The sequence below is a fragment of the Boleophthalmus pectinirostris genome, unplaced genomic scaffold, assembly GCF_026225935.1.
Source record: "Boleophthalmus pectinirostris isolate CB_2022bp ecotype Guang Dong unplaced genomic scaffold, ASM2622593v1 HiC_scaffold_6, whole genome shotgun sequence".
Taxonomy (NCBI): Eukaryota; Metazoa; Chordata; class Actinopteri; order Gobiiformes; family Gobiidae; genus Boleophthalmus; species Boleophthalmus pectinirostris.
The window spans coordinates 12,766,546-12,792,164 of record NW_026571447.1 but is presented as its reverse complement, the minus strand read 5'-3'; the positions used below and the strand labels follow the sequence as shown (position 1 = coordinate 12,792,164).

The window sequence follows — 25,619 nt, the reverse complement described above, 5'->3', positions numbered from 1 at the left end:
TAAGAGACAGGAGCACATTTGAAACAGCTTTTACACAGTTGTTCACTATTGTCTATTGTTTGATTATTAGAGTTTTTGTTTTAAAAAGGTATGTTTTTGAATGTGAACTTTAAACCACTGGGAACAGAGAAATTTGATAAACTTACAATCATCCACAAAGACTAAAGTGAACTGGTTCTTGGCTTTGCCGTCCCTCAGCTGAGCCGTGTAGGAGCCCTGGTCTTCTGGGGACAGAGGATCAAACACAATCTCCACCAAACCTTTGGGCTTGTCCAGGGAGATTGTACGACGCTACAAAGCAAACCAACTCTGAGAAATACTCACATGAAGACACATGAGATAGTGCACTTGTGTGTGGGACAAAACACAAAGTAACTATTAGTATTTTACAAAGACATCAGTATGTGTCTTTTGGGTTCATCAGAATAAGTGAGTCTCCATGGAGAGGCTGCATGAGGTTGCTCTGTGATGTATGGCAGGCCTAAGGGTCTAATCAGCGAAATGGCTTTTGAATTCATAAACCACAGCTGTGATCATTTAGAGATAACATATAATCAGTACATCAATACTGTAAAGTTATGATAGAAATTAAAGAGTTCTGTGAAACCAAAGCTTCACATTTGCATTTGGCCCTCTCGCAGTGCTGGCCTATTGATTATTCTGAGCAGGTTATGTTGCATTATATATGGCTGCAGCTGGAGAGTTGTGCTCATATTCCCTTTATGGTTCAAGTGAACTACACTTCTTTATTATAAGACAAAATGAGTTTCCCTCAAATGGCAGAACATCCCTTCTTTTCCACATCCTGGCGTTTTATTATGTAGTCAACACGATGAATGTTTGTGAAAATGCTCTTTTGTTTTCGTTGCAGCAAAGCTTTATATAGTAGAACATTATAAAAATATGATGGTGAGATGAGATGATGGTAAATGTTTGTAAAAACACAATGTTAACATGTCAGCCTTGTTTGAACAGCTCTAATATCAGCAGATGTGTTGGATGCCCTCCTTTACTCCAGTGATTCTGGAGCCTTTCACCTGAATGAGCTCAGAGCTCAGGGTCAGGCCTTATGCTGCGCAAAGCACCTGCTCCCTTCATTGCTGGCAAACTCCAGAACACTGTGTGCCATGTTAATAGCCTTTTCCTAATGAATTTATAAACATGGTCATTGAACCTACACAAAGAGCATTCATATAGGCCCTTTTGTTAACAATTCCTTTGATCGATAAGTACTTGGTGGTACAGATACTACATGTTTCGGTGTAATCCTCACCGGGGTGCTGTGAATTTCCTGGTCATTTAATATGAGTCTGAGCTCTGCGGCGTCGCTCAGACTCTCTGTTTGGAGCCACAGGCGCACCCTGCCCTCCTCTGACACCTCCACCTGCCAGCCCGTCTTCAGCCCGATCACTGCCAACACAGAATCACAGGTTTACACAGATTAATAAGGCTCAGATACAGTCTCTGACTCTGTACAGCTTTAATTATGGGATTTATTTAAACATGCTAGCAACAGATGTGATGAAGTAATGAAGATATCCTTAATAAACAATAAACATATAGTTAAGTACATACATGGATTTCTCACTTGCCAGCTGAGCTCCTTCAGTCGTTCTAGGTCTGTAAACAAAGACACAAAGAAATCATATCAATGCACTGGATTTATATAGCACCTTTCAAGACACCTTTCAAGACACCCAAAGTGCTCCACAGTGCTTTATACATTCGCCCTTCACTCCAGGCTTTAGACAAGTGAGGTGGTAAGATATTGTAGCCAAAGCTGTCCTGAGGCAGATTGATGGAGCAAGGCTGCCAATTCACTCACTAGCAGGGCTGAGCCTGGTTAGTACTTGGATGGGAGACTGAGAATATTAGGTACCACAGTGGGGTGCTACTGGCAAAAACTGTTGTTGTGGCCTTAGGCAAGACACTTCACCCACATTGCCTAGTATGAATATGGTGTGAATATTGGTGGTAGCAGTGGCAGAGACAATAGTAACTTACCACCACCAAGTGTGGAGTAAATTAATATTGAACTGTAAAGCACATTGGGTATCTTGAAAGGTGCTATATAAATGCAATGATTAATTAATTAATTAGTCAACTAAGACAATATTTTGGTCGCCTAGGACTCCATTGACCGATTAATCTAAATAAATGACTAAATGCCTACAGCCCTGACATATAAAACCCACTGTCTCTTAAATCCTTTTTACTTGTCTCATTTGCTTCAAATGCCTTGGCTGTTTGTAGCCCTCTCAGACTCTCTCTCTGGTTTTACCTTCTGCAGTGAAATCATAGCTGGACGACATGCTGGGGTTGTCCGTCACCTCCACAGTGTACAGGCCCAGATCCTCCTCCGATGCATCAGTCAAGGTGAGCACGGCCCTGACGGACAAGGCAGAGTAATCCAGCCTCTTATTAGTGAGTCTACCTCCCAGACAGCCCAAAGTTACACGTTGTCAAAAAAGTTCCCATGTCTATAACTCCAAAGCAAGTCAACTTATAATGAAACTTTTCTTCTCACATTCACTGAAGAAATGAAACAGTGCGAGTGTGAAATTCAGGGGAATCTAGCACAAAATCCCCAAAGAAACAGTCATTGACAGCACAATGCTATTTCTCAGAGCTAATTCAATTGGTGCAGAGCAGTTCGCGTGCCTGAGGTTTCAATCCATTTTTGTTATAGGAGTAAAGTTAAAAAACACCAAATCAATCTTTTAACAGCGTATTTTGCAGTCGTTTTTATGATGTTTTTAAATATGTTAGAAATTATTAAAGAGGGGTTATTTACTGCTAACACATAACATTTAGATCAGCATGATACCTATTATTGTTTTGAAAATTATATATTCACCAAAAACAACATCACTGCACAAATTGGCATGCATTCATGGATGAAACTGTGACTGTGAGTTTGTGAAGTTATAGTGTATTATTTTGTATCCTGCTTTTGTATATTTATGGAAAATTTATGGTAAAGAGGGTTTGAATAGGACCAGAGTGAGATTGAAAAATTACTTAAACATGGATGACATATAAAACCTCTTCAGGTATGTTTTGGATGGATACTCTTTAAAGGGCCTATATTGTGTTATTTTCTAATCTATTTTATAATATTATTTCCTAATCAAAAACACACCTGGAGTTGTGTTTTGGTTGATTCACGCAAATCCTGCATATTTAGGCTGAGTTCTTCTCTCAAACAGAAACACTCTGTTCAACCTTGTGATGTTATGTGGTAATACAGGAAGTGCTCCACCGTGTTTTTAAATTACATATAACTTCATTTGAATGATTTCAGCCCTGGAATTGCCAGTCGTTACTGAACTAAATGTCAAATGTAGCTATTAACTTGAAAACTACCACTACATGACATCACAAGGTGGAACAGAGCATTCTGAGCTTTGGAGATGTAGATGAACTAATAAAAAAGATGACTCAAACATGGATTAATGAAACAAAATACAACTCCCAATACGTTTTTTGATGAAGGAACGACATTAAAACGTGGCTTACAGCTCACAAGAAACATTTTTTTCAGTCATGTAGGACCTTTAAACCCCCCCAAAAAGTTAGAATAATGATTTCCTGTCTGTAGTCTAACTTAAAAATTGTGATCTGCACTGAACATTTCCGCTTGACTGTCTGGAGCATACCTGTTCTTCTGGCTGTGTGCCTGTGCTCTGCTCTCATCTATGGGCTCACTATATTCTTTGTTCCAGAGACCTGGAGTTTCCTCATTAATCTCCTCTGCCTCGTATGTCAGACAGATGAAGCCGTCATCATCCACACCGATCTGGATGTCTTTGGAGCCTGCAGGGGAAGAAATTCAATTAAGTGAGACGAAAAAAATCACACTATTATTAATGTTGTTCAAGCAATAATTAATAAAAATGGTTAAATAATATGTTTGTGACTTGATTACTGATGCCAGATAGAAATTTCCTCACATTGTAACATAGATCCTTCAACGTCAGGTGCATATTAAAATTGATTGATACTAACAAAAACAAAGTACTGAGAATAAAGTGGCACTCCAACAATCAAGTTTCCCATTTTTCTTACAAATATTTCTCAAATTTTTCAAAAATTTAACAGACAAAGGTCTGCTTACCAGTTGAAAACACTAAAGTATGTTACAATCTTAAACAAACTATCAAGCTATTCCTGAGCAGAATCTTGCAGTAGTTCTAGTCAACAGTTGTGTTTCCATCACCTTAATTTTAATGTGTATTTTGAAGGTGGGTTGGAAATGCATTAATATCATATTGGACATAAAGTTTATTTGCTCATTTCAGGTGAATCTTGATTTATGCGAAGGTAAAGGTGAAAATGCACAAGCACTTTTTTGCAGTGACTTTATTTGTATTTTTATTGCATGTTTTATTTGTGTGCTTACAGCTATTGGTGCTACTCTTCTCCCCGTTCCTCGCCTGGAGGACTCAGCCCCTCTCCTGTCTTACCCCTCCTGTTTTTACACTGGCTGTTTTATTTTAGTTTTTAAATGTTTTAACATTGGGCTCAGTAGTTTTATTTTATTGTTTTATTATGTAAATAAACTTATTTTATTGTCTCTGGATTTTGGTTTGATTGACATTGCTCCCTTGTCTTAGGAACTTTTATCCTTTTTAGAGACTCCCTAGTCTCTTTATAAAAAAATTGGTGATTACCATTAGGTTAGTCAATGTATATGATATATTTTTTATTACTGTACATTATATATTTTTTAACCCACTCAGTCTCAACTTGCACATATAACAGTTAAAGCGCATTTTGGAAGATGGAAACACACTAATGGACATCCTTTTGGGACTGCTGCTGATTGTTATTTCTGTAATATTTTTCCAGTGAAGTTTGAGTTCATCATAACCTTTCACTGAGTATAGATAGTAAGTGCCCATCTGCCAGCCTAAATGTGTGGTCTACACTTTAACGTAGCAGTACCTGGTGGAGTGGTGACAGTGACGGGCTCAGAGGGCAGAGAGGGACATCCAGCTCCAGCCTCATTCACTGCTGTCACTCTGAGGCAATAAGTTTGCCCTGTCTCCAGACCGGACACCTACAACATCAACATCTCTATTTCATCTGAGACCTACTAAAAGCAATGTCAAACTACTCTAGACAACTCAAGAATTAAAGGTCCTATATTACACAAAACTGACTACTGAGAGCTTTACGCCATGTTATAATGTTGTTAGCTCCTCAAAAACATACCTTGGGTTGTGTTCTGTTTCATTCACACATGTTTGAGTAATGCTGCATTATTAGTCTGTCTACATCTCCAAAACTCAAAATGCTCTGTTCCACCTTATGATGTCACATAGCAGTAGCTTTCAAGTTACATTTTACTTTTTGGCAATGAGATAGCTCCTGCCTGGATGACTGAGGGATTTTTACAAACACAGATTGGCAATTCCAGGGCTGAAACGATTCAAATAAGTCTAATGAAGGTGTGTGGAGTTTAAAAACACAGTGGAACACTTGTATTACCACATGACATCACAAGGTGGAACAGAGTGTTTTCTATTTGAGAGAAGAACTGTCTAAATATACAGTATTTGTGTGTTAAACATCTGTGAATGAAATTAAACACAATTGTAGGTATGTTTTTAATGAGGAAACAACATTATAACATAGATCAGATCAGAAAGAAGTGTAATATAGGGCTTTCAATCGTAGTAGTAGTGGTAGTAGTAGTAGTAGTACACTGGCCTTAAAGGTGCATTGTGTAACGTTTCTGAAGGAGGGTCCGTCAAATCCTTTTCTCCATGGAGATGTTATTGCTTTGTCTGTCTAGGGATTTCTGAGCTGTAAAACCATTTGTAATTGAATAAATGCATGACAGCGCTGTTCAATGTCATACTGTGGAACATTCCAGGCAGAGCAATGACATATTCATAAAAACAAGTAGGTGACAGACTCTCCACCAGAAAAGTTACACAATGCACCTTTAAATGATGTCAGTACGGCTCCATAACAGAAAATTGATTTATAATTGTACCTTGTAATGTGTACCAGTGATGGGCTGGTCATTAATAGCAGTCCATTCGTCTGATTGGTCGCCCTGGCAAACCTCCAGTAAATATCCAGTAACAGGCCCTTGTCCTTCGTACAGAGGAGGAGACCACACAGCAACCAGGGAGGTGTCTCTGACCTCTTTAATCTGTACGTCATAGGGAGGGCCTGGAGGAGGAAGGACAAAAGAGAGTGTTTTTTAAAGATATATTAGTACACTACCAGTCAAAACATTTGACTCACAATCTCAATATATATGTTTTTTATATTTGTTTACTTATTTCAACATTTACAGACCATCTTAAAGTTTTAATATGAAGTTTATTTTTGTCACTCACTTCAGAAAGTCAAACCCATATATTATATAGACTGATGAAAGATGTATACAGACAAAGACATCAAATATATGAAGTAAAAAACTAAGAAAAAAAAGTGACTTAGACACACTTTATTGATCCACAAGGGAAATCTCTCTCTCTCTCTCTCTCTCTCTATATATATATATAAATATATATTTTTCTATTTTATAACCAAGTCCTCAATTTAGCCACACTTTCCTTTGTTGAAAAAGTATTTCAAGTATTAGTATTAGTATAAGTATTGTTTAACTTTTTATTTAATTTGATATATTTGATGTCTTTGTATGTATCTAAAATGTAGAAAATAGTAATGAAAGAAGGAGAGTCTAAACTTTTGATTGGTGTTTAAATGGACATGACCAGAGAAAGTTTGGACACATTGTCTAAATTTAAATTTTTACTTTCTATATTTTAGATACATACAGAAGACATCAAATATACAGAATGAAGCCACATATATAGAATTATTTAGTAAAGAAAAAAAAAAAAAAAAACTCTACCAAACATTTTTCGACAAAGTAAAAGTGATTTGTAGACTTGGTTATAATTGGTTATAATATATATATATATATAAGAAATGTTATTTAACTTTTTTTTTCCTTTGCAACATAATTCCATATATCTTAGTTCCTATAACTGATGCCAGTCTGTTTGTGTATTAAATGTAAAAAGTAGTAAACATATAGAAAAAAAACACTGAATGAAAGTGTGAGTCTGGTACTGTAATTACAAAGACAGTTCTAAAACACAGTTCTTTAGGAGTATATTAAAATAAAACAGCAGACCATTACAATCCAAAGCAGTACAGTAACTCTCCTTGGTCTTGGACTGACTTCATGGCACATGGTAGTTAATTTGCCTAATGATTTTTCGCTCATTCTTAAATTATTAACGACGTAGAGGGGAGCCCATTTGCCAAGATGAATGAGATGGGCTTTAACAGTGGCGTGTGTGAGCGAGTGCCTCTCCATTGGCTGTATTAATGTCAGCGGTCTGGAATACGAAGGGGGCAGAGGTGCATGCTGGGTCGCTCCATCCCAGACTGTGGGCGCGTGTGCTTGGGCTTGTAATGACCTATTCAGACGAGTCCCTTTTGAATGTACAATTTTGTTTTGTTCACCAGATTTCACATTTCACACTGCTCGGTTGCTGGGTTGATGAATCAGTGGGGTTTGGTGTCATGCTGAAGGTCACTGAAGTTTTTCTTGACAAAAAGAGTAGCAGTGTGGAAAGAAAATTTACTAAACAGGTCGCAGAGATGAAAGACGTACAGATAATGCTTTGTAGATGTTAGAGTAGCGTTTCCTGGGAGTGTGATGCTAATTGGAGGCACTGCTCTGTCTGAAACTCTGTTAGACTTTAATCTGTGCTTTATTTTAACCAGAATGAGCTGACTTAGTTGAAACTACAATAGGTGAGATGATCTGTACTCTCTCACTTTTTTGGTGAACAACTGAACACCATGAACTCTTATATTGATCAAAGACTCCAGAAAATGTGTTGGTTACATCAGTTTTGTATTTTTCTTAAGTTTTCAGATCTTAAAACTTTTTTCTGCTAAAAATTCCACCATAGACATACAGTACACACAGTATACAGTAGAACACCTCCTCTACCTGGTTCTGGCATTGTCCATTTCTCACAAAGGAACGGCTCACTGGGCTCCGAGGGCTTACTCACACCCACCACGTTGGCAGCAAAAACACGGAATTGGTAATAGTTTCCACTGGTCAAGTTAGACACCTAAAATAAAAAAGAAAAAACTTTACTAGTCTACATAACAATAGAACCTGTGTGCTTTAAAGGGCCCATATTACTCTATTTTCTGATGATGTTCCTCTTCACAAACATACCTGGAGTTGTGTTTTGTTTCTTTGACACATGTTTAACACACAAACTTTCATTATTTAGGCCGAGTTCTTCTCTCTGCTCTCTCTCTTTACCGAACTCAAGGTAAACGTTAGCTATTAACTTGGAAACTACCACTACATGACATCACAACGTTGAACTTTTGAGGTTTGGATTTGTAAACAGACTAACAATACAGGATTACGCAAACATGTGATTATAACTAAACACAACTCCAGCTATGTTTTTGATGCGGGAACAACATTATAACATGGCTTAAAGCTCACATGAGTCAATTTTGAGCAATTTAATGATGATTGAACCGAGTGGAAGACAGTGAAGAAGCAGCCGTTCCTTGTTAGTGTTGCTGTATTTCCCCAGGGGCAGGCATTGTACCGGGTGTTAGCACTATGGATACGGTTTGAATCTTTTGCTAAACTCCCAGGGCACTTTAGCACTAGGAGGAGAAGGATTCAGACTTATTGATCTCAACATTGATCTCCCTATTCACAGCCACTTAGACTTTAAGGCCCTTATCACTTGTGCAAGCAGTTGTGAACTTCTGCTGTAGCTCGAGTGCAACGAATTGACAGAACCACGGGGGCATATTTCACAGCAATAGCAATAGCAATCTAAAAAGCCTTACCCTTCCTCACCCTATAGCTCCGTTATCTACAGATCCTTTTCCATATACAGTTAAATAGAATGGCCGCCTTTAATCTGATCAGTATACAGTTTGTGGCACAGATTGTACAATGTTTTGCCAAGATGATGTCTGTGAAGTGTCTAATAAATTACAGATACAGGAGCGAAAAAATACTCAACAAATCTACTTAAAGGGGCACTATGTAACTTTTTGGTTAGGGGTCCGTCACCTGCTTGTTTCTAAGGATACATCATTGCACTGCCTGGAGTGTTCCCCAGTATGACATTAAACAGCTCCACCTTACATTTATTCAGTTATAGTTTAAGGTTTAATATCTCAAAAAATACCTAGAAAAAACAGGCATTCTAACTGTGGGCGGGATTGCCTCTCCACAGATCTGACCTGTAACTGGTTTGGTCGCCACGAAGATAGAAAGGTTTAATACCACACTGTGAAACATTCTAGACAAAGAAATAACTTCTCCATGGAGAAAAGCATTTGACAGACCCTCCACCATAAAAGTTACACAATGCTTCTTTAAGTAAAAGTACAGATACTGGAGCAAAAAATACTCAACTAAAAAAATCTACTTAAGTAAACATATTAAAGTACCTGTCTAAATATGTACTTAAAGAGTAAAGTAAAAGTATATTGGACAGATTTAGAGGTCTTATAGTGCTTAAAATGTAATGATTTTGATACAAATTTGTGCTGAATTTTGTAACAATTTCTTTATTTTTTTGTAGCTGTTTTAATTAGTTTTAAGCTTGCTCAAACTACAAATGTGTTAAAAATAAAACCCTTCAGACTTTTCTGCAGGTCACACCCCATCAGAAAAAAAACATTTCAGTCTATTTAAAAAAAATGTGGAGTGGAAAGTAGATGTCTGCTCTCAAATGTAGTGAACTAAACATAAAAAATATCAACTTTAAAATGCACTTAAATAAAGTATGGGTACCTAAAATTTTTACTTAAGTACAGCACTTTACTACTTTTACTTTGTTATATTCAACCACTGAGTGTAACTAAAAGTGATAGTTTATGTAAAAGTTTTTTTTTTTTTAGATGTTTTAAGTTTGGATCATTAACATGCCTTATAATTGAAGCTGAGTTAAAAACAAAACCTGACTGGCTGAACTACAGCTACCTGGAAAGAGGACAGGAGCTTGAGCCCAAATCCAATTAGTATTGTAATTAGCCTCATTTGCATTATGCAGCAAACAAGGGAAAACAAGCCAAAGTAAAAGTAAAACCTGTGCCTAGGTCATTGTTTTTCAGTCTGTTGCCTTGAAGTATGACCAGGTGCCTTAGGTGAAAAAAGTTAAATAAATTCTCACATGCAGTTAGTTAGTTTACCATTTGATGTGTCCTGGGCAACTTCTGAACCAGTTTACAAACCAAAACAATCATCAGTGCCAAATGGAAACAAAGCATATTAACCTGGTGTAATTTGGTGCCATGGAATCTTTTAGACAAAAGAGTGCCTTAGCTCAAAAGAGGCTGAAAAACCCTGGCCCATGTGACAGTGCTCTGCAGGGTTTAACTTGTACCAATAGGGGGAGCTGTATGTTCTTGAAACGGCCATTCAGCAAGTCAGGCCAAGTCATGCTGAAAATGTACGATTTGTTAAGCTAATTCTATTCTAATGTTGCATTTGGTGTAATGACAACCTTTTTTTGTATAATTGGTCAATGCTGTTAAAGGAAAGGACACGTTCACACAATATTTAATTACAAATCACTAGAAATCTCCAGAGGCAGGTGAAACATTTTATTTTATTACACGTCTCCATGGACACTCAGTTGCTAAGTGACAGAAGTCAAATGAAATAAAATACCTTTTATTAATATTGCTTGTGTTGTGTGAGGTTATTGTGGGTAGACTGGATGTTTTAATAAAAGTTTCCTGAAACTTGAGAGATTAGAGTTGTAATTCCACAGACCTTGAGCTTCCTTTCTGGGACAGCCTTCTCATTGACCTCTCTCCACACCTCCTCTCCCTCCTCCTTTTGGTCCAGGTAGTAGCCTCGCACAGGGTCTCCTCCACTACGAGCAGGGGCCCTCCAGCCCACCACCATCTCTGAGTCAGTGCACAGCAGCAGAACAATGGCAGATGGAGCAGATGGCACTCCTAAACCACACATAAAGGAAACAGTTGAACTGAAACGTATTTTTGAATACGTGCCTCACATCAAAATACCAGGTGATATCAGGTGAGCAGATACATCATTGTGAGAAAAACACTTGACAAGAAGTTTTTCCCTTGTGGATCAATAAAGTTTGTCTAAGTCTAATAAGTCTAAGAAGTGATATTTCCTTCACCATGTGGTCATAGTGCCTCTGAAATACTCATGACAGTTCATATTATCAATTAATACATCAAGCTAATAGGCTATTAACTAACAGCTAGATAATTCATATTTGTATCATTTAATAAATGGTTATTGCATTTTTGACAACTCAATAGATTATCAATGACAAACATTCCTAATCAGTCATACATAATGCATCTGAAAAAAGGTCATTGCTTATATTTGATTAACCAGGAAACATTATTGATAGAACTGGTGTTCTCTGTGTACAGTTTTGGGACGAATACTTTGTAAATGTATTGAGTTACACAATACTGAACACCTACATTAAACAGTATTTTGTAGTAGTACTTGTCTGATACATAGTCCAATAATAGTACTGGGTTCTGAATCAAATAAATGATCAAATAAAATTACATATTCCTTTGATTTCAGAAAAGTAACTGTATTCTGAATACCACCTGCCAACAACTTGAGAACTTCTCAGACTTGAGAAGTTTCAAAGGGCCCATATTACCCTATTTTCTGATCTATGTAATAATGATCAAAAACAGACCTGGAGTTGTGTTTTGTTTCATTCACACGTTTAACACACAAACCCTGCATATTTAGGCTGAATTCTTCCCTCAACCGAAAAGCACTCGATTCCACCTTGTGATGTCATGTGGAATTACAGGAAGTGCTCCACTGTGTTTTTTAACTCCATACACCTTCACAATCTCTACTGAACTAAAGGTAAAACTTAACTTGAACACTACCACTATATGACATCACAAGGTGGAACAGAGCATTCTGAGCTGTAGACGGGCAAATAAAGCTCACGAGTCAAATTTGGTATTAAGCTATAAAAAGAATATTTGTTCACTGCAATATTGATTTATTGACCAAATGAAAAAGTCACTGTACCGGAATCCAGTTACCCCAGATTAGTATTCAGAACATGTATTCTTGGTATATATATTCAGTTGCTTCCCAACACTGTCTGCGTATAATAGCATTTACAGTAGTATGTGAACCATGCACTCACTGAGAGCTGCTTTGACTGTGATGGGGGGAGACTCCTCTGAGGAGATGCTGTTTCCAGCTCTGCTCACGGACTTGACTCTGAACACATACTCTTTCCCCGTCTTGAGCCCATGTACAGTGAAACTACAACAGAAGAACAGACTCAATTCAGTGACTATAAAGATAAAGCTTTGTTGAAAATGCTGTCTACTCTAAGTTTCCTCCTGGACTGAGGAACCATGCTCAGAACAAAATATATAACTTATTTTACCTGAGATAAGTAGTAGTTTGGTGCTTCGATTGTTGATTCTGTAAAAATCTGCAAGTTTTCTTGGTCGTATATATTGTGTTTTCCCCCTTTTTATGTGCACTTGTCTTTGTAACGTTTTTTTAAGACGTGTGGCTCTGGCTGGTCAGCTAAACAGTTTTGTGTACAATAAAGAGTGAACGCCCTGGTACCTGGTCTTGGTGCAAGGTTTGTTGTTGATGGTTTTCCAGTTCTCTTTACCCTTCTCGCTGTAGTATAGATAGTAGCCCAGGATGCCCTCTTTGTCCTCGGGCTCCTGCCACTTCAGCAGCACTGAGGTGTCTGTGTCTCTGTAGGGTATTAGTGAGTGTGGGGGAGTGGGCAGGGCTAAAGAAACAAAATGAAAAAAAATATATAAATGGTAAAATTTTAACTGGTCACATTTTTATATAGTGTTTTTCCAGTTCATTCATACGCCAGTGTACACAGACACTGGGGGCAAGGAGGATTAAGTGTCTTGCCCAAAGACACAATAACAGTATTCATCAGTGGAAGCTGGAATCATACTGCCAACCTGTGGGTCAGCCGATGTACGTAGAGTACGATTCGAATTGCCAAAGTTCGGATCAGAGGACGAACACTCCAACACCAACTGGGCTACTGCTGCCTTTTAATGTACTTTATTATAACACAATATTATTAACCAGATTTATTTAAGTTGCAATTCACTGTTTCATATTAAAAATATATGTTTTTTAAGTAACCAACATTACTATAGAGAGTTGTTTGAAGGTGCACTATGTAACTTTTCTAGTGGAGGGTCTGCTATCTGCTTGTCTCCATGAAGATGCTGTACCTAGAATGTTCCAGTATGGCTTTAAATGTATCCATCTTGTATTTACTCAATAACACGGGTTTTTATTGACTTAAAAACTTGCATTCTTCTGTGAGTGAACTCGTCTTTCCAGATCTCACATGTAACTTATGGTGCCATTGCCTGAATCATAGTTTGTACAGAATTAGCTGCACTTAATTGATAAGTCCATTAAAGACTTCTGTTTCACCCCCAGCTCTAGAACAAAGGAACTGTCTAAAGCTGAGAGCAGTTCTATGAAATGAAATTGACCTCTTTCACACAGAGGTTAATGCACACACTCCATTTAAGTCCACTGTCACCTTGTGGTTTTCCCAAGGACACAGGACCACTGGCGTCAGAGGGGTCACTGACTCCATACTTGTTCACAGAGCGCACTCTGAAGTAGTACCTCCTGCCCTTGACCAGGTCAAACACTGGGAAACGAGGAGAGCTGACCACCATGTCCAGACTGACCCTCTCCCAGTTTCCACCTGCTAACGACTGAGAAAAGAAAGAGAAGCATGTTAATTATACTTGAGGTTCATTAAAGGGTTCACATTACGCTATTTTCTGATTTATGTTATAATGTTGTTTCCACATCACAAACATACTTGGAGTTGTGTTTTGTTTCATTTAATTGTGATGTGTGAGCTACTGTGTCCAAATAGTTCTGTTCTCTGTCCATTCTCTGTAAATTTTTTTATTGCACAAAAAAAAAAAAAAACTATTTTGTTGCATTCTTGAGTTGCTTGTAAGCAACAATGCACAATCTATATAACTACATTTCCTACCATAACCACCACAGTTTTTGATGGAGATGTACAATAAATGATATATTATTTTGAAATAAGCTGCTGAAGGGCAAAGGGGTTATTTGATTTTGTTTCCTTCTTTATAAAGTCAAGAGAAGCAGCAGACTCAGGCACTCCCTCATATGCCTTTGACACATCTGACAGTTTTATTACCAGAGCAACGTATGAAACACCAATAAAATTTACTTCTTTTGGCAGTTTTTAGATTATAAGGGGGGTAGTTTGGGGGACCTGTGCTGAAAAAACACCCCAAAAAACAGTCAAAATAGTAAAAAGTAGCTCTATACAGAATAACAAGAGTCAGAATAAATATCTGTAGTACAAAGCAATTGGATACCTCAAAAGCTTTCATATTTTTGTAAGATTGTTCAGTAATGTCACCAGAGCAAAGAGGTGAAATCAAAGTGTAACTCTAGCTATTCAATCTCTGTTTCATCATGTTAAAGTTATAGTTTGATTTGCTAGTTATAAATGCATAATTAATTTATACTTTAAAGGTGCACTGTGTAACTTTTCAGATCTCCATCTGCTTATCTCCATGGTGATGTTTTGCCTGGCATTAAACAAATATATCTTGCATTTATTCAATTAAATGTTTTTTTTTGTTTCTCAAAACTACCAGAAAAACATACATTCTTACTGAGAGCATGCCCACTTCTCCAGAGATCTGAGCTGTAACTTGGCCTTGTGATGTGGCCGCTTGTCTCCATGGAGATAAGAGTTAAATTAAAAGCCATACTGTAGAACATTCCAGGAAAAAACAATAACATCTACATGGAGTCAAGAATGAGGCAGACCCTCCACCAGAAAAGTTATGCAATGCACATTTAAATCGTAATATTGATTTAAAAAACATTCTGATTTCCTGAATGATTACTTTTACGGTGTTGCTGAATCCTACGTGTATGAAAAATTGACAACTATGTAAGTACAGAACAGTGATGGGGGATAGGGGAAATTTTTGGACCAGAAGTGTCATGAAGTTTAGTTTACCGTTTTATTTTAACAGGGACCATCTGCAAACACATTGATCTCACAAAAGAAGAGATGCTTTACATCAGATTTAGCTAAAGCTAGTTTCCATCTGCAGGAGAATAAAGATTACCCAAACATGCATCAGTAATCCAAACACAACTTTAAATGAGAAAGGAAAACATCACGATCAAACATGGTTAAAAGCTACTAAAAGATCAATGATCAGAGATTTAGCCTAATATGTCTCCTTTATCCTTCCTAAACGCAATTTGATTGGTCCTGGTGTTTTCTCTTAACCTTGTAGTTTAGAAAAGACATCCACAAAATTATTCTGAAATGCATGTGATTCTTGTATACTTTTTGCTGTTCATATTCTAGTCTTCTCTCAAAAGTTAATTTTCCAACACATATTTGAATAGTGTGAGTGTGAATAGAAATAATTATCGAGCCTGTTATAACTTCTTGTACTGTGATAAATCATGGTCGAGAAGAGCGCCCCCTAAGGGAATAATGTGAATGTGAGTGCACTGACCCTCTCCACGTAGTAGGTGAGGGGCTCTCTGCCTCTGGGCTCTGGGGGGCTCCAGCTCAGCACCACGTACGAGTCAGTCCTCTCACTAGCGTGCACATCGGTCGGAGGAAAAGGAACTGTCACGTCACCTAGGCAACACACAAATAGGCCTGTCACGATACTAAAACATGTTGATTAATGTGGACTGTTCCATATTTAATAAATAAACATAAACACACACGCACACAGACACACACATGCAGGAGAACAAGCCAGGCAAAGTTTACATTTTTGTATCTCAACTCTCTAAAGGGAGTTGAAATAAAAGCACTGCTCCCCTCTGTTCCAAATGTATAAAATATAGAAGTATAAGAAAAGCATTTAAAGGCCTATATTACGCTATTTTCTGATCTATGTCATAATGTTTCTTCATCACAAACGTACCTGGAGTTCTGCTTTCTTTCATTCACACAACCTATAACCACACACAACCACACACCTGCATATTTTCAGTTTGAGTTCTCTTCTCTCAAACTGAAAACACTCAGTTCCACTTTGTGATGTCATGTAGTAATACAAGAAGTGCTTCACTGTGTTTTTAAACTCCATACACCTTCACGAGAATACTTCGAATGATTTCAGGTCTGGAATTTCCTATCTCTTCTGAACAAAAGGTAAAATGTAGCTGTTAATTTGAATACTACTGCTTCATGACATCATAAGGTGGAACAGAGCATTTTAAACTTTTGAGATGTAGGCAGACTAATAATAAAGGGTTATATGTGTGAATGAAAAAAAAGCACAACTCCATGTATGTTTCTGAGGAGGTAACAACATTCTAACATGCCTTAAAGCTCACAAGAATCAATGTTGCATAAAATAAGACCTTTAAATCCTAAAACCTAAACATTTTTTAACATAATACATGCAAACTAAGCGTTTCATTCTGCATGGCACATTATAGCCTATATGCAAAATGAATACAGAGATTACTGAATCATGTAGCTATATACTCTTTATATAGATAATGGAAAAAAAAAAAAGATGAGGATTGTGATTAAACAAACCCATTTCAGTGTGACACATACAAAACCTATTATACCCTGAACCTCTACTAAAAGATGTGATAACGAAAATCAGAATTCCCCAGAGGTGCATTTGTTTTCCAGTTGCTTTCTGAAACACACACTGCGTTGTGTGTTATCTCTCTCACTGTAAGCCAGTGTGTTGCCAAGGTTATCAGGCCTCTTCATAGGCATTCAGTGCACCTTGGGCTATTGTGCACGTTTACCAACCCAACACTGGGGACTGCGCTTTGTCTGAAGCACGTGAATAGAAAAATACTAACGCAAACACACCATAGACTGTATAAAGAATTAGAGTGAGGGAAAGTGACTTCACCAAGAGCGTTTGACTCCAGTCAAATAAAAATCAAGAAGCTAGCAGTTATAGGTGTGATTTTGGAGAAAAGTTTCATAATAAGAATAGGAATTTATTAAAGAGTCTATGATAGGTTAGGCTACAAATTTTTACAAAAAAAAAATAGTGAAGATCATTATATTATAGACGTTTATTTATATTTAAGACTTTTGCAAAAACATTCACATCTGTTTTTCCAATTTGGCAATTTTTTCCGTTTAAAATTTTACTTTCAGGTTGTAAATCGTCAGCCTAATTCATCAGCCGTCTGACCTCACAGCATTAGGATTTGTTCGCTCAATGGTAGGCGAGTACTTTTTGTATTTAACCAGTTGCTGCTCTTTGGACGTGACATATGTAATGCGCCACTAACGGGGCTAACTGTTATATTAAGCTTTTCCCAAATCCCGTAAAAAGAAAGACAATAACGTGTTTCCCCTTCATAAAATTCACCAAATATTCTCTTTGTTCCGGCTTTAAATCCTCAGTCTTGGGAATCGTTGCCAACACAGAATGTATGGCTCTTCTCTGATTGGCTAGTGCCCGGACTTGCACTTCAGGGGTTCTTGCAAACCATCTAGTGCAGGGGTGTCCAAAGGGCCACATATCCACAAATTTCTGACTAGCAGTAGAAATTGATGCTGGAGAGTATTGAACCTGAGTAATGGCGCCAGTCTGGCTAGTAAATCGTGACATCACATGAGGGAATTCAATAACTGTTGACAACCAAAACTCCTCTAATACACACAGAAATGATTATCTGGCAAATACAAATATATGAAAATAACTTTATTTTGTTGAAATCATTTTTATCAGTATCAGAAAAAAAAAAAATTCTCACGTGTAAAATGTGCCCAATGTTGGGATACAAAATTCTCCCTAATGTGAATCAGTATGTTTGAACTCTCTACTTCCTGTAATTTTTAACATATTTTAAAACTTTTCTTCAAAATTTGCTTCTTGATTGGTGTAAAACTATAATTTACATTTACAATAGTTATAATTTCTTTCACTTATAATAATAATAAAAATGTGTAATCTGCACTTTAATGAAAAAAAGAGTGAAATAAAAATGCCAGAATCATGTAGAGTTGGATTAATAAACAACCAAAACAACTACAGTAGTTACAGAAAAAGGGATAACAATTTTTCAATGTAAAGTCAATTGGAGCCAGAGTCGATGTAACCGGTAGCACCCCCACATTCACTTACATTCACCGTTTGGAACATGGTGGCTAGCGGGTTAGCTGTGTTCATTTATATATACAGTCTATGAGACACACACATGCAATCACAGCAGTGTGTTGTTAAATATATAGTAAAGCTGGAGGCGTCATAAAATAAAAGCAAATACATAAAAATACACACAATATGAAACCAGAAAGCAGGGGGGTGTGCTCTTACCTTCCAGCTCATCTTTGGTGACTGTGAGTGTCCTTCCTCTGTCAACACTGACCACTAAGAAAGAGATATAAAAACCAAATCATATCACAGTAATGAAATTTTATGGGGCTCATGATAACACTATTAGGGGTAATGTAAGAGGTGAGGTGGAGCGGTGTGCAGGGATGGGGAAGGGGCTGGAGGCAAGTCAACCTTCTGTCTGTCCTTCATCTACGTTTAATGGACCACAGCAGCTGACCATCGTCCATCTGTCCTCCCAGTATCACACGATGAACCTGTATTTCATTCTAGTTTTATCTTCACCCATATTGTATTGACATAGACAGACATATATAGACGCATAGACACAGCAGATTTTTTTTAAATATAATCTTAGTATCACAAAAACATGCCAGTCCATATTTTTTTGGTAAACTGGCAGCTTGGACATTACCTCACTAACCAGAACCACAGGCTTTGAGAAAACTTCACAAAGACGAATGGATCTGGAGCTGTGTCCTATCTTGCTGATTTCACAGAGATTGACACATTGACAGGCGGATTAACCAGTGAGAAAGACACACGATCCTTTCGAGTTAAAAACAAACATAGTTGCTTACATTGCAAAAAAGCTTGGCCAAATGTAAGACATAAACACTTAAATCTATCAGAAAATGACTTAAAAGTAGTGAAATTATCTGTCCATGCAGCACAATAATTTTACTTGACAAGTTATCTTAAAATAAACTACCTCTAGACTAGAATTAATCAGTCTCAGACCTATTAAGTACATAATAAATCTGTAAACAAGATGAAAAATCTGATATATGTTTTAAAATCTTGGCCAGATCACAGAATTTGCAGTGTATCACGCAGACTGAATGCTGCTTAATGCCACCTCCTCCCTTTGCTTTCCGTGCTAAGTCACTCCCCCTTCATAGTGCTATCAGAATGCAATCAGAGTGCAGAGTGCTAATGAAACTACTGCACACTGCATCAGGTTTGTGAAGTTATAGTTTATTGTTTGGTATCAAGCATATTTATGTATTTTCCTCTTTAAGAACAAATAATATAATTACATTTTAGAATCATAATTATTCATTTTCAAGATAATCTGTAGCTGCAACAAAGTAAAAAACATTAAATCTCTTTTATGTGGAGGTCATTAACTTAGTAACTTATTCATTCAGAAAGATTTTTGTAGTTTGGTTTCTTTTTTCACAGTAATCATGATACTAAAATTTGATATTATGACAACCCTATTTCAGAGCGTAAAATGCCTTCACTACCCAGCCACCATGTTGACAAAAGAAAGTACATAATCTCATTCTACTTTAAAAATGCCCAAAAGTAATAAAAATGTCCCTTTGGCCCTAAAAGTATCATCGATGGAAATAGAAATTCTTCTTCAGTCATATTGAACAAAGCCTTGCACTTTCACACACCATTCAAATGCTCTGGCGCTATCAGCTTTATGGCAGCCCCTGGCACAATACAATGAGATCCACATCAACACATAGCAGCTGTTTTCCGTCTGCTGCTCATCTCTTTGGGCATGTAAAGTGGCACCAGAGGCAGTCAGGGTGAGTTATGGGCCAGGGTTAGAGCATATACACAAAATTAGCACAAAACTTTCTTCTCTGAGTTACCCATTTTCCTGGTGGCCTCCTGGGGGTCTTCAGTGAGGATGGGGTCTGTAGGTTTTGAAGGACGGCCAGCTCCAGCCTTGTTTACAGCACGCACTCGAAACTGGTAGTAGGCACCAGGCTTTAGCCCAAACACAGGGAAGTGGCAGGCTTTCTGGATCTGTGAGTTACAGCGGGTCCACTGCTCCTCACTGAGCTCCTTTCTGCGTAAAAGAGAAGAGGCAAAACTAGAAATTGATGCTTATCAGCTGAGGTTAACCAATTTCCTTGGGGGTGTGATGCTAACTGTAGACACTGCTCTGTGTAAAGCTCCGTTACTCAAGTTAGACTTTAATCTGAGCTTTGTTTTAAAACAATCAGACCAGAAAGAGAAAGATTTAGCTGGAACTACAACAGGTGAGATGGTTTATGGTGTTAGTCCATCAAGTCCATCTCAAATAACATTATAGTCACTCTCACCTTTTAGTTGAAAATCAAACATGTAAACTGGACTATGAATACTCATATTAATCGCAGACTCCTGAAAATGAGCTGTTTAAATTAATTTTGGATATTTTTTGGAGTTTTCAAACTATTAGTACACTAAAACATTTTTGACAGTGTTTTCTAATGTGTGCATTACGTCACCATGGTAAGTGTTTAACATTCTGCCAACAGAGATAAATGTAGAACACCCCCAGAGTGATATTACTGCAAAGCATCAATAATACTCTGCAAATGTAGTTAATGTTGTTGCAATGATTTAGAATAGATACATTTCCTAACCTCCAATATTTTATAATCCTTGTTTTGGGTGTATTTCTTGACAACATCTTGCATTGCATTTCTTAGCCTGGTTGTCTCAGAATCTGTATTGCTTTTATTTTCAGTTGAGTAAAAAATGAAGTAATTGTATTTGAAGTAACAAACAAAAAAAATCTTACCCAACTGCCAGATTATTTTGCTTGAAAAATAACAAAACACATATCTTGTGGTTACAGAAAGAGAAAACAAAAGCACTTTTTTCCCCAAAAGTTTGAGAGCCCAAAACACATTACACATGATAACAAAAATGAAACAATGAAAGCTCACCATCTAGTTGTCAAAACTCAAGAGCTATCTATAATTCTGAGCCAATTCCATCTTGTGACAATAAGAAGCTTGTGCACACAGAGGTTTTACAACACACTGTGGTGTTAAAGGAGGGAGCTGTGATGGAAGAGTGTGGCAGTAAACAAAAGACTTAAAAAGGCCGGACCTGGGCAAGCGTAAGGTGTTGCTAGGGAACAGAGAGGTATCAGGCAATTTTCCTGTTTCACCAAAATCAACATAGTCTCTGTTGTGTGCAAGAACAGATATAAAAAAAAAAGCAGGTACAGCTATTTAAAACATGTATTATTTATATCATTTTAAAGGGTCCATAATACGCTGTTTTCTAATCTCTATTATTATTATTATTATTATTATTATTATTATTATGTTGTTTCCCCCCACAAACATACCTGGAGTTGTGTTTTGTTATATTCACATATGTTTAACACATAAACCCTGCATATTTAGGCTGTAAACTCTTCTCAAATGGAAAAGACTTCCACCTTGTGATGTCATGATGTAGTAATACAGGAAGTGCTGTACTTTGTTTTTAAACTCCATATACAATCACTAGAATCATTTGGATAATTTCAGTCCTGCAATTGCCATTTTCTACTGAAGAAAAGTTAAAATGTAGTTGTTAACTTGAAAACTACTGCTTCATCACAATGGATAACAGAGCATTTTGAGCTTTGGAGATGTAGACTGACTAATAATAAAGTAATAAAGGATTACTAAAATGTGTGAAGGAATCAAAACACAACTCCAGGTATGTTTTTGATGAAGTAACAGCATTATAACATGGTTTATGGCTCACAAGAGTGCATAATCTAGGATTTAACAGGAGAATGAAATTACATGGACTGCACAGAAACCCTAAATTACAACCAAACTGATCACAAGTGTACAAGTGTGTTACTGAAAATATAGCACACACAGTAAAGTGCACTTCATACCTCTCCACATGGTAGCCCTCCACAAATGAGCTTCCATCAGCACTGGGTGGTTCCCAGGTGAGGAACACATAATCCTTGTTGATGTCTGATACTTGGACATTCAGAGGAGAGCCCGGACCCCCCTGCACTATGGCTGCTGCATCTGCAATGTACAGCAAAGACAACTGCAAAATTGATTCTTGTAAACTTCAAAACATGTTATAATGTAACCTCATCAAAAACATACCCGGAGTTGTGTTTTTTTGGTCACACACATTTGAGTAAGGATTACTCAAATGAGAAGGATTACTCAAATGTGTGTGACCAAAAAAACATTATTATATTATTAGTCTGTCTACATCTGCAAAGCTCAAACTGTTCCACGTCGTGATGTCATGTAGTGGTAGTTCTGAAGTTAACAGCTATTGTTTACCTTTTGTTTAGTAGAAATTGGCAATTCCAGGGCTGAAATTATTCTAGTGAAGGTGTATGGAGTCTATAAACACAGTGAGTCGCTTTCTGTATTACCACATGACATCACAAAGTGGAACAGAGTGTTTTCTGTTTGAGGGAAGAACGCCTAAATATACAGGGTCTGTGTGTTAAACTTGTGTGAATGAACAAAAGGAAACACAACTCCAGGTATGTTTTTGTGGAGGTAACAGGATTATAACATGGCTTAAAGTTCCCATGAGTGAATTTTTCATAATATAGAACAGACATGTCAGACTCAGGTCTGGGGGCCAAATTAGGCTCGCAATATAATTATATAGATCATATCAAATATTTACTAGAGCTGGCCCGCTGGCTACAGACAGGCTATAGAGACATTATTTATTTAAAATTTTGTTATTATTTAATATTCTGCTTGTTCTGGATTCAACATTACGTATCTCAAAAGAAGAGAAAACATGCAGATGTTGTGGAAGTTTTCTATAAATATTTAGTTCAGCCCATAACTTAGACCCATTTTTAAATTTTGGTCCTCTGTGAATTTGAGTTTGACACCCCTGATATAGGACCTTTAATTCATTGTGAATTATATGCATTTTTATGATATGAAAATCACTGTATATATGCTCTTATATACTTACCTTTATATCTCATTCATATTATAATGTAAATATGAAGCATGATTAGATCTAACTACAGTATCCATTATGTTCTGCATAATTCCCTCTATAGGCATCATATATCTTTTCTGTCAGTGAATATTGACGTTATAGTCTTTCCACAGCTGTCCAGACACATTTCAAATGTTGATGAGTCGAGTGGGAGTTTTCAGCCTTATTTGCATTCAGAAGAGAATGAGTGTCAGGAAATAGCAGCCTGAAGAATATATGGTCTCAGTGAACAAAGTTAACAAGCTCTCCACTGCAGAACTACTTGATTGATGGCGCAATTTCCCCATATAAATCAGAAGAGTGCGCTAACAGGAAATGAAAGCACAACCAAAATCCGGTGAACACAAACAGACTTTCTACAGAGAAGTTCAATCAAGGCACCATTTACTCAGCCTGGGACAAGTGATATAGCAACGATAAGAGTACATATGTTTTTGCAAAGGATCAGGCGTGGAGGCAACCAACAATCACTTTTGTCACTATGCACGGTTGTACATTTTAAATTGAAATGACTCCAAACAATGAATGTGTATTTGAGCATTTTGGACCAGGTTAGAATTAGTGATAAGATTACTTCTCTTGTTTCATGACATTTTAGACTGGTTTTGATAATTTAGCTTAAAATAAAACATATTTGGCAATGGGGCTAAACCGGGACTAAACTGGGACTAAACCAAGACTTAACCAGGACTAAACCAAGACTAGAAGGGGTCCATCACTAGTCCCTACAATTCCAAATGGTAACCAAGACTGAACAGGGTTATACCGCACTGGAAGATATAGGGAATATTTTGAAATCAGTTAAAGCATAAAAAAAAATTGTGTCCATCAATTAAAACTTAAACTAAACTTGTCAAAATGAATTATATGATTGAATTAAACTGAAAATACAGGATTTAAGTCAATAGAGCCATTTTATATGCTTGCTGTTTATATTGTACTCATCAATGTTGACCGATCAGACTAAAGTAATGATCTAAAGTATTGGTTTGTAATGAATGCTTTTGTTAAAATAAATGTATAAGATAACACAGGGACAGTTTCTACATTTAAGACGAGGCTTAAAGGGCACATACGCTATTTTTTGATCTACTATAATGATGTTTCCTCTCACATTTAATGCACAAACTCTGCATATTTAGACTGAGTTATTTTCCCAAACAGAAAACACTGTGTTCCATCTTGTGATGTCATGTTGTAATACAGGAAGTGCGACCCTGCATTTTTGAACTCCACTCACCTTTACTAAAATCATTTGGATGATTTTAGCCTTAGAATTCAGCCTTAGTCTCTACAAAACAAAAACTTCACTGTTAACTTGAAAGCTACATGACATCACAAGGTGGAACAGAGCATTTTGAGCTTTAGAGATGTAGACAGACTAATAAACTTGGATTATTCAAACATGTGTGAATGAAACAAAACACAACTCTGAGTATAAGTAATTGAGTCAAAATCTGACTCCAGATTATTTCCCTTGTGGATCAATAAAGTTTGTCTAAGTATGTTTTTGATGAGCCATTCTAACATGGCTTAAAGCTCACAAGAGTCAATTTTGCATAATAGGACCATAAAATCAATCATCCTGCTGTTTTGTGATTTTGGGCTGTATAAACATGAACTGAATAGAGAAATGCTACAGTTGTACTCACCTTTGACATAGACAAAAGTACTGCGTTCCTGTATTCCAGACCTCGTCCTGAGATGAACAGTGTAGACCCCTTCGTGCTCCTTGTGCATTGGCTCTAGTATCAAGGTGGCCAAGTTGCTGTCAGTCTTCATATTCACCGTTTTAGATGGCTCCAACTGTACCCCTACAAAACCAACCAAATAAATAAAAGAAAATATTCAGTCATCCAGTTAGCTGCTTGTAACAGAATATAAAGGTTTTATACCATCTTTGAACCAGGTGACGTCCTGTTGGAAGGGCAGGAGTGGACAGGTGAAGGTGCACTGCAGAGTGAGTCTCTCTCCCTCAGTCACCCAGGTTGGACAGAGGGCACAGGCAAACTGGGCTTCTGGTTCTAAACATATAAATAAAGCAATGACAGATATTTAAAGAAAGTGGCGAATATAGAGGAAATATAATATACACAAAATATATGGAAAGATTTTATTTAAGGATGTATAAAAATTAAAGACTACAATACTGTCAATACTCAATACTATCTCACCAGCTTTTAGTTTAAACTCCAAATGTCGATATGTGATGCCACAGTAAAGTCAAAGGGACCTAATAAAAGCGAACCAAGACTGTGAGAGAGTGTATGAGATTCTTCTTAATAAACTCTAGGTAATATTTATATGGCCGTTTCTACTTCTTTGGGCAAGTTACAGAAGTAAAGTCCATTTGTTTTTTGGCAAAAAAGTAAATATAACATTTTTCTTGCTAATCATATAATGAATATAATATATAATGGAAACTTTAAACCACAAAGTTAGAGAGACATTTA

At 37.0% G+C, this 25,619-nt stretch overlaps 1 protein-coding gene and 1 long non-coding RNA gene across 5 annotated transcripts in view; one reads left to right on the top strand and one right to left on the bottom strand.

The window, feature by feature from the left end:
• myom3 (myomesin 3) overlaps positions 1-25,619 on the bottom strand; it is a 71,352-nt gene that overhangs the window by 6,613 nt on the left and 39,120 nt on the right. For all 4 annotated transcript variants that reach the window (XR_008633483.1, XM_055164156.1, XM_055164155.1 and 1 more), the window contains 18 exons: positions 25,062-25,190; positions 24,819-24,980; positions 22,064-22,205; positions 20,040-20,239; positions 18,412-18,465; positions 15,610-15,737; positions 13,611-13,791; positions 12,647-12,821; positions 12,210-12,331; positions 10,814-11,001; positions 7,994-8,120; positions 6,005-6,186; positions 4,948-5,062; positions 3,660-3,816; positions 2,282-2,388; positions 1,576-1,620; positions 1,274-1,410; positions 147-291 (listed from right to left, as the gene is read on the bottom strand). Coding sequence is in view for 3 of the 4 variants with exons in the window: in XM_055164156.1 (XP_055020131.1) it covers positions 147-291; positions 1,274-1,410; positions 1,576-1,620; positions 2,282-2,388; positions 3,660-3,816; positions 4,948-5,062; positions 6,005-6,186; positions 7,994-8,120; positions 10,814-11,001; positions 12,210-12,331; positions 12,647-12,821; positions 13,611-13,791; positions 15,610-15,737; positions 18,412-18,465; positions 20,040-20,239; positions 22,064-22,205; positions 24,819-24,980; positions 25,062-25,190 (2,496 nt within the window). In the remaining variant the exon portion in view is untranslated. The remainder of the gene's footprint in view (positions 1-146; positions 292-1,273; positions 1,411-1,575; positions 1,621-2,281; positions 2,389-3,659; positions 3,817-4,947; positions 5,063-6,004; positions 6,187-7,993; positions 8,121-10,813; positions 11,002-12,209; positions 12,332-12,646; positions 12,822-13,610; positions 13,792-15,609; positions 15,738-18,411; positions 18,466-20,039; positions 20,240-22,063; positions 22,206-24,818; positions 24,981-25,061; positions 25,191-25,619) is intronic.
• On the top strand, positions 2,290-4,524 carry LOC129411883 (uncharacterized). The gene is made up of 3 exons (XR_008633484.1): positions 2,290-2,376; positions 3,726-3,840; positions 4,405-4,524. It is a non-coding gene; the product is annotated as an uncharacterized LOC129411883 (long non-coding RNA).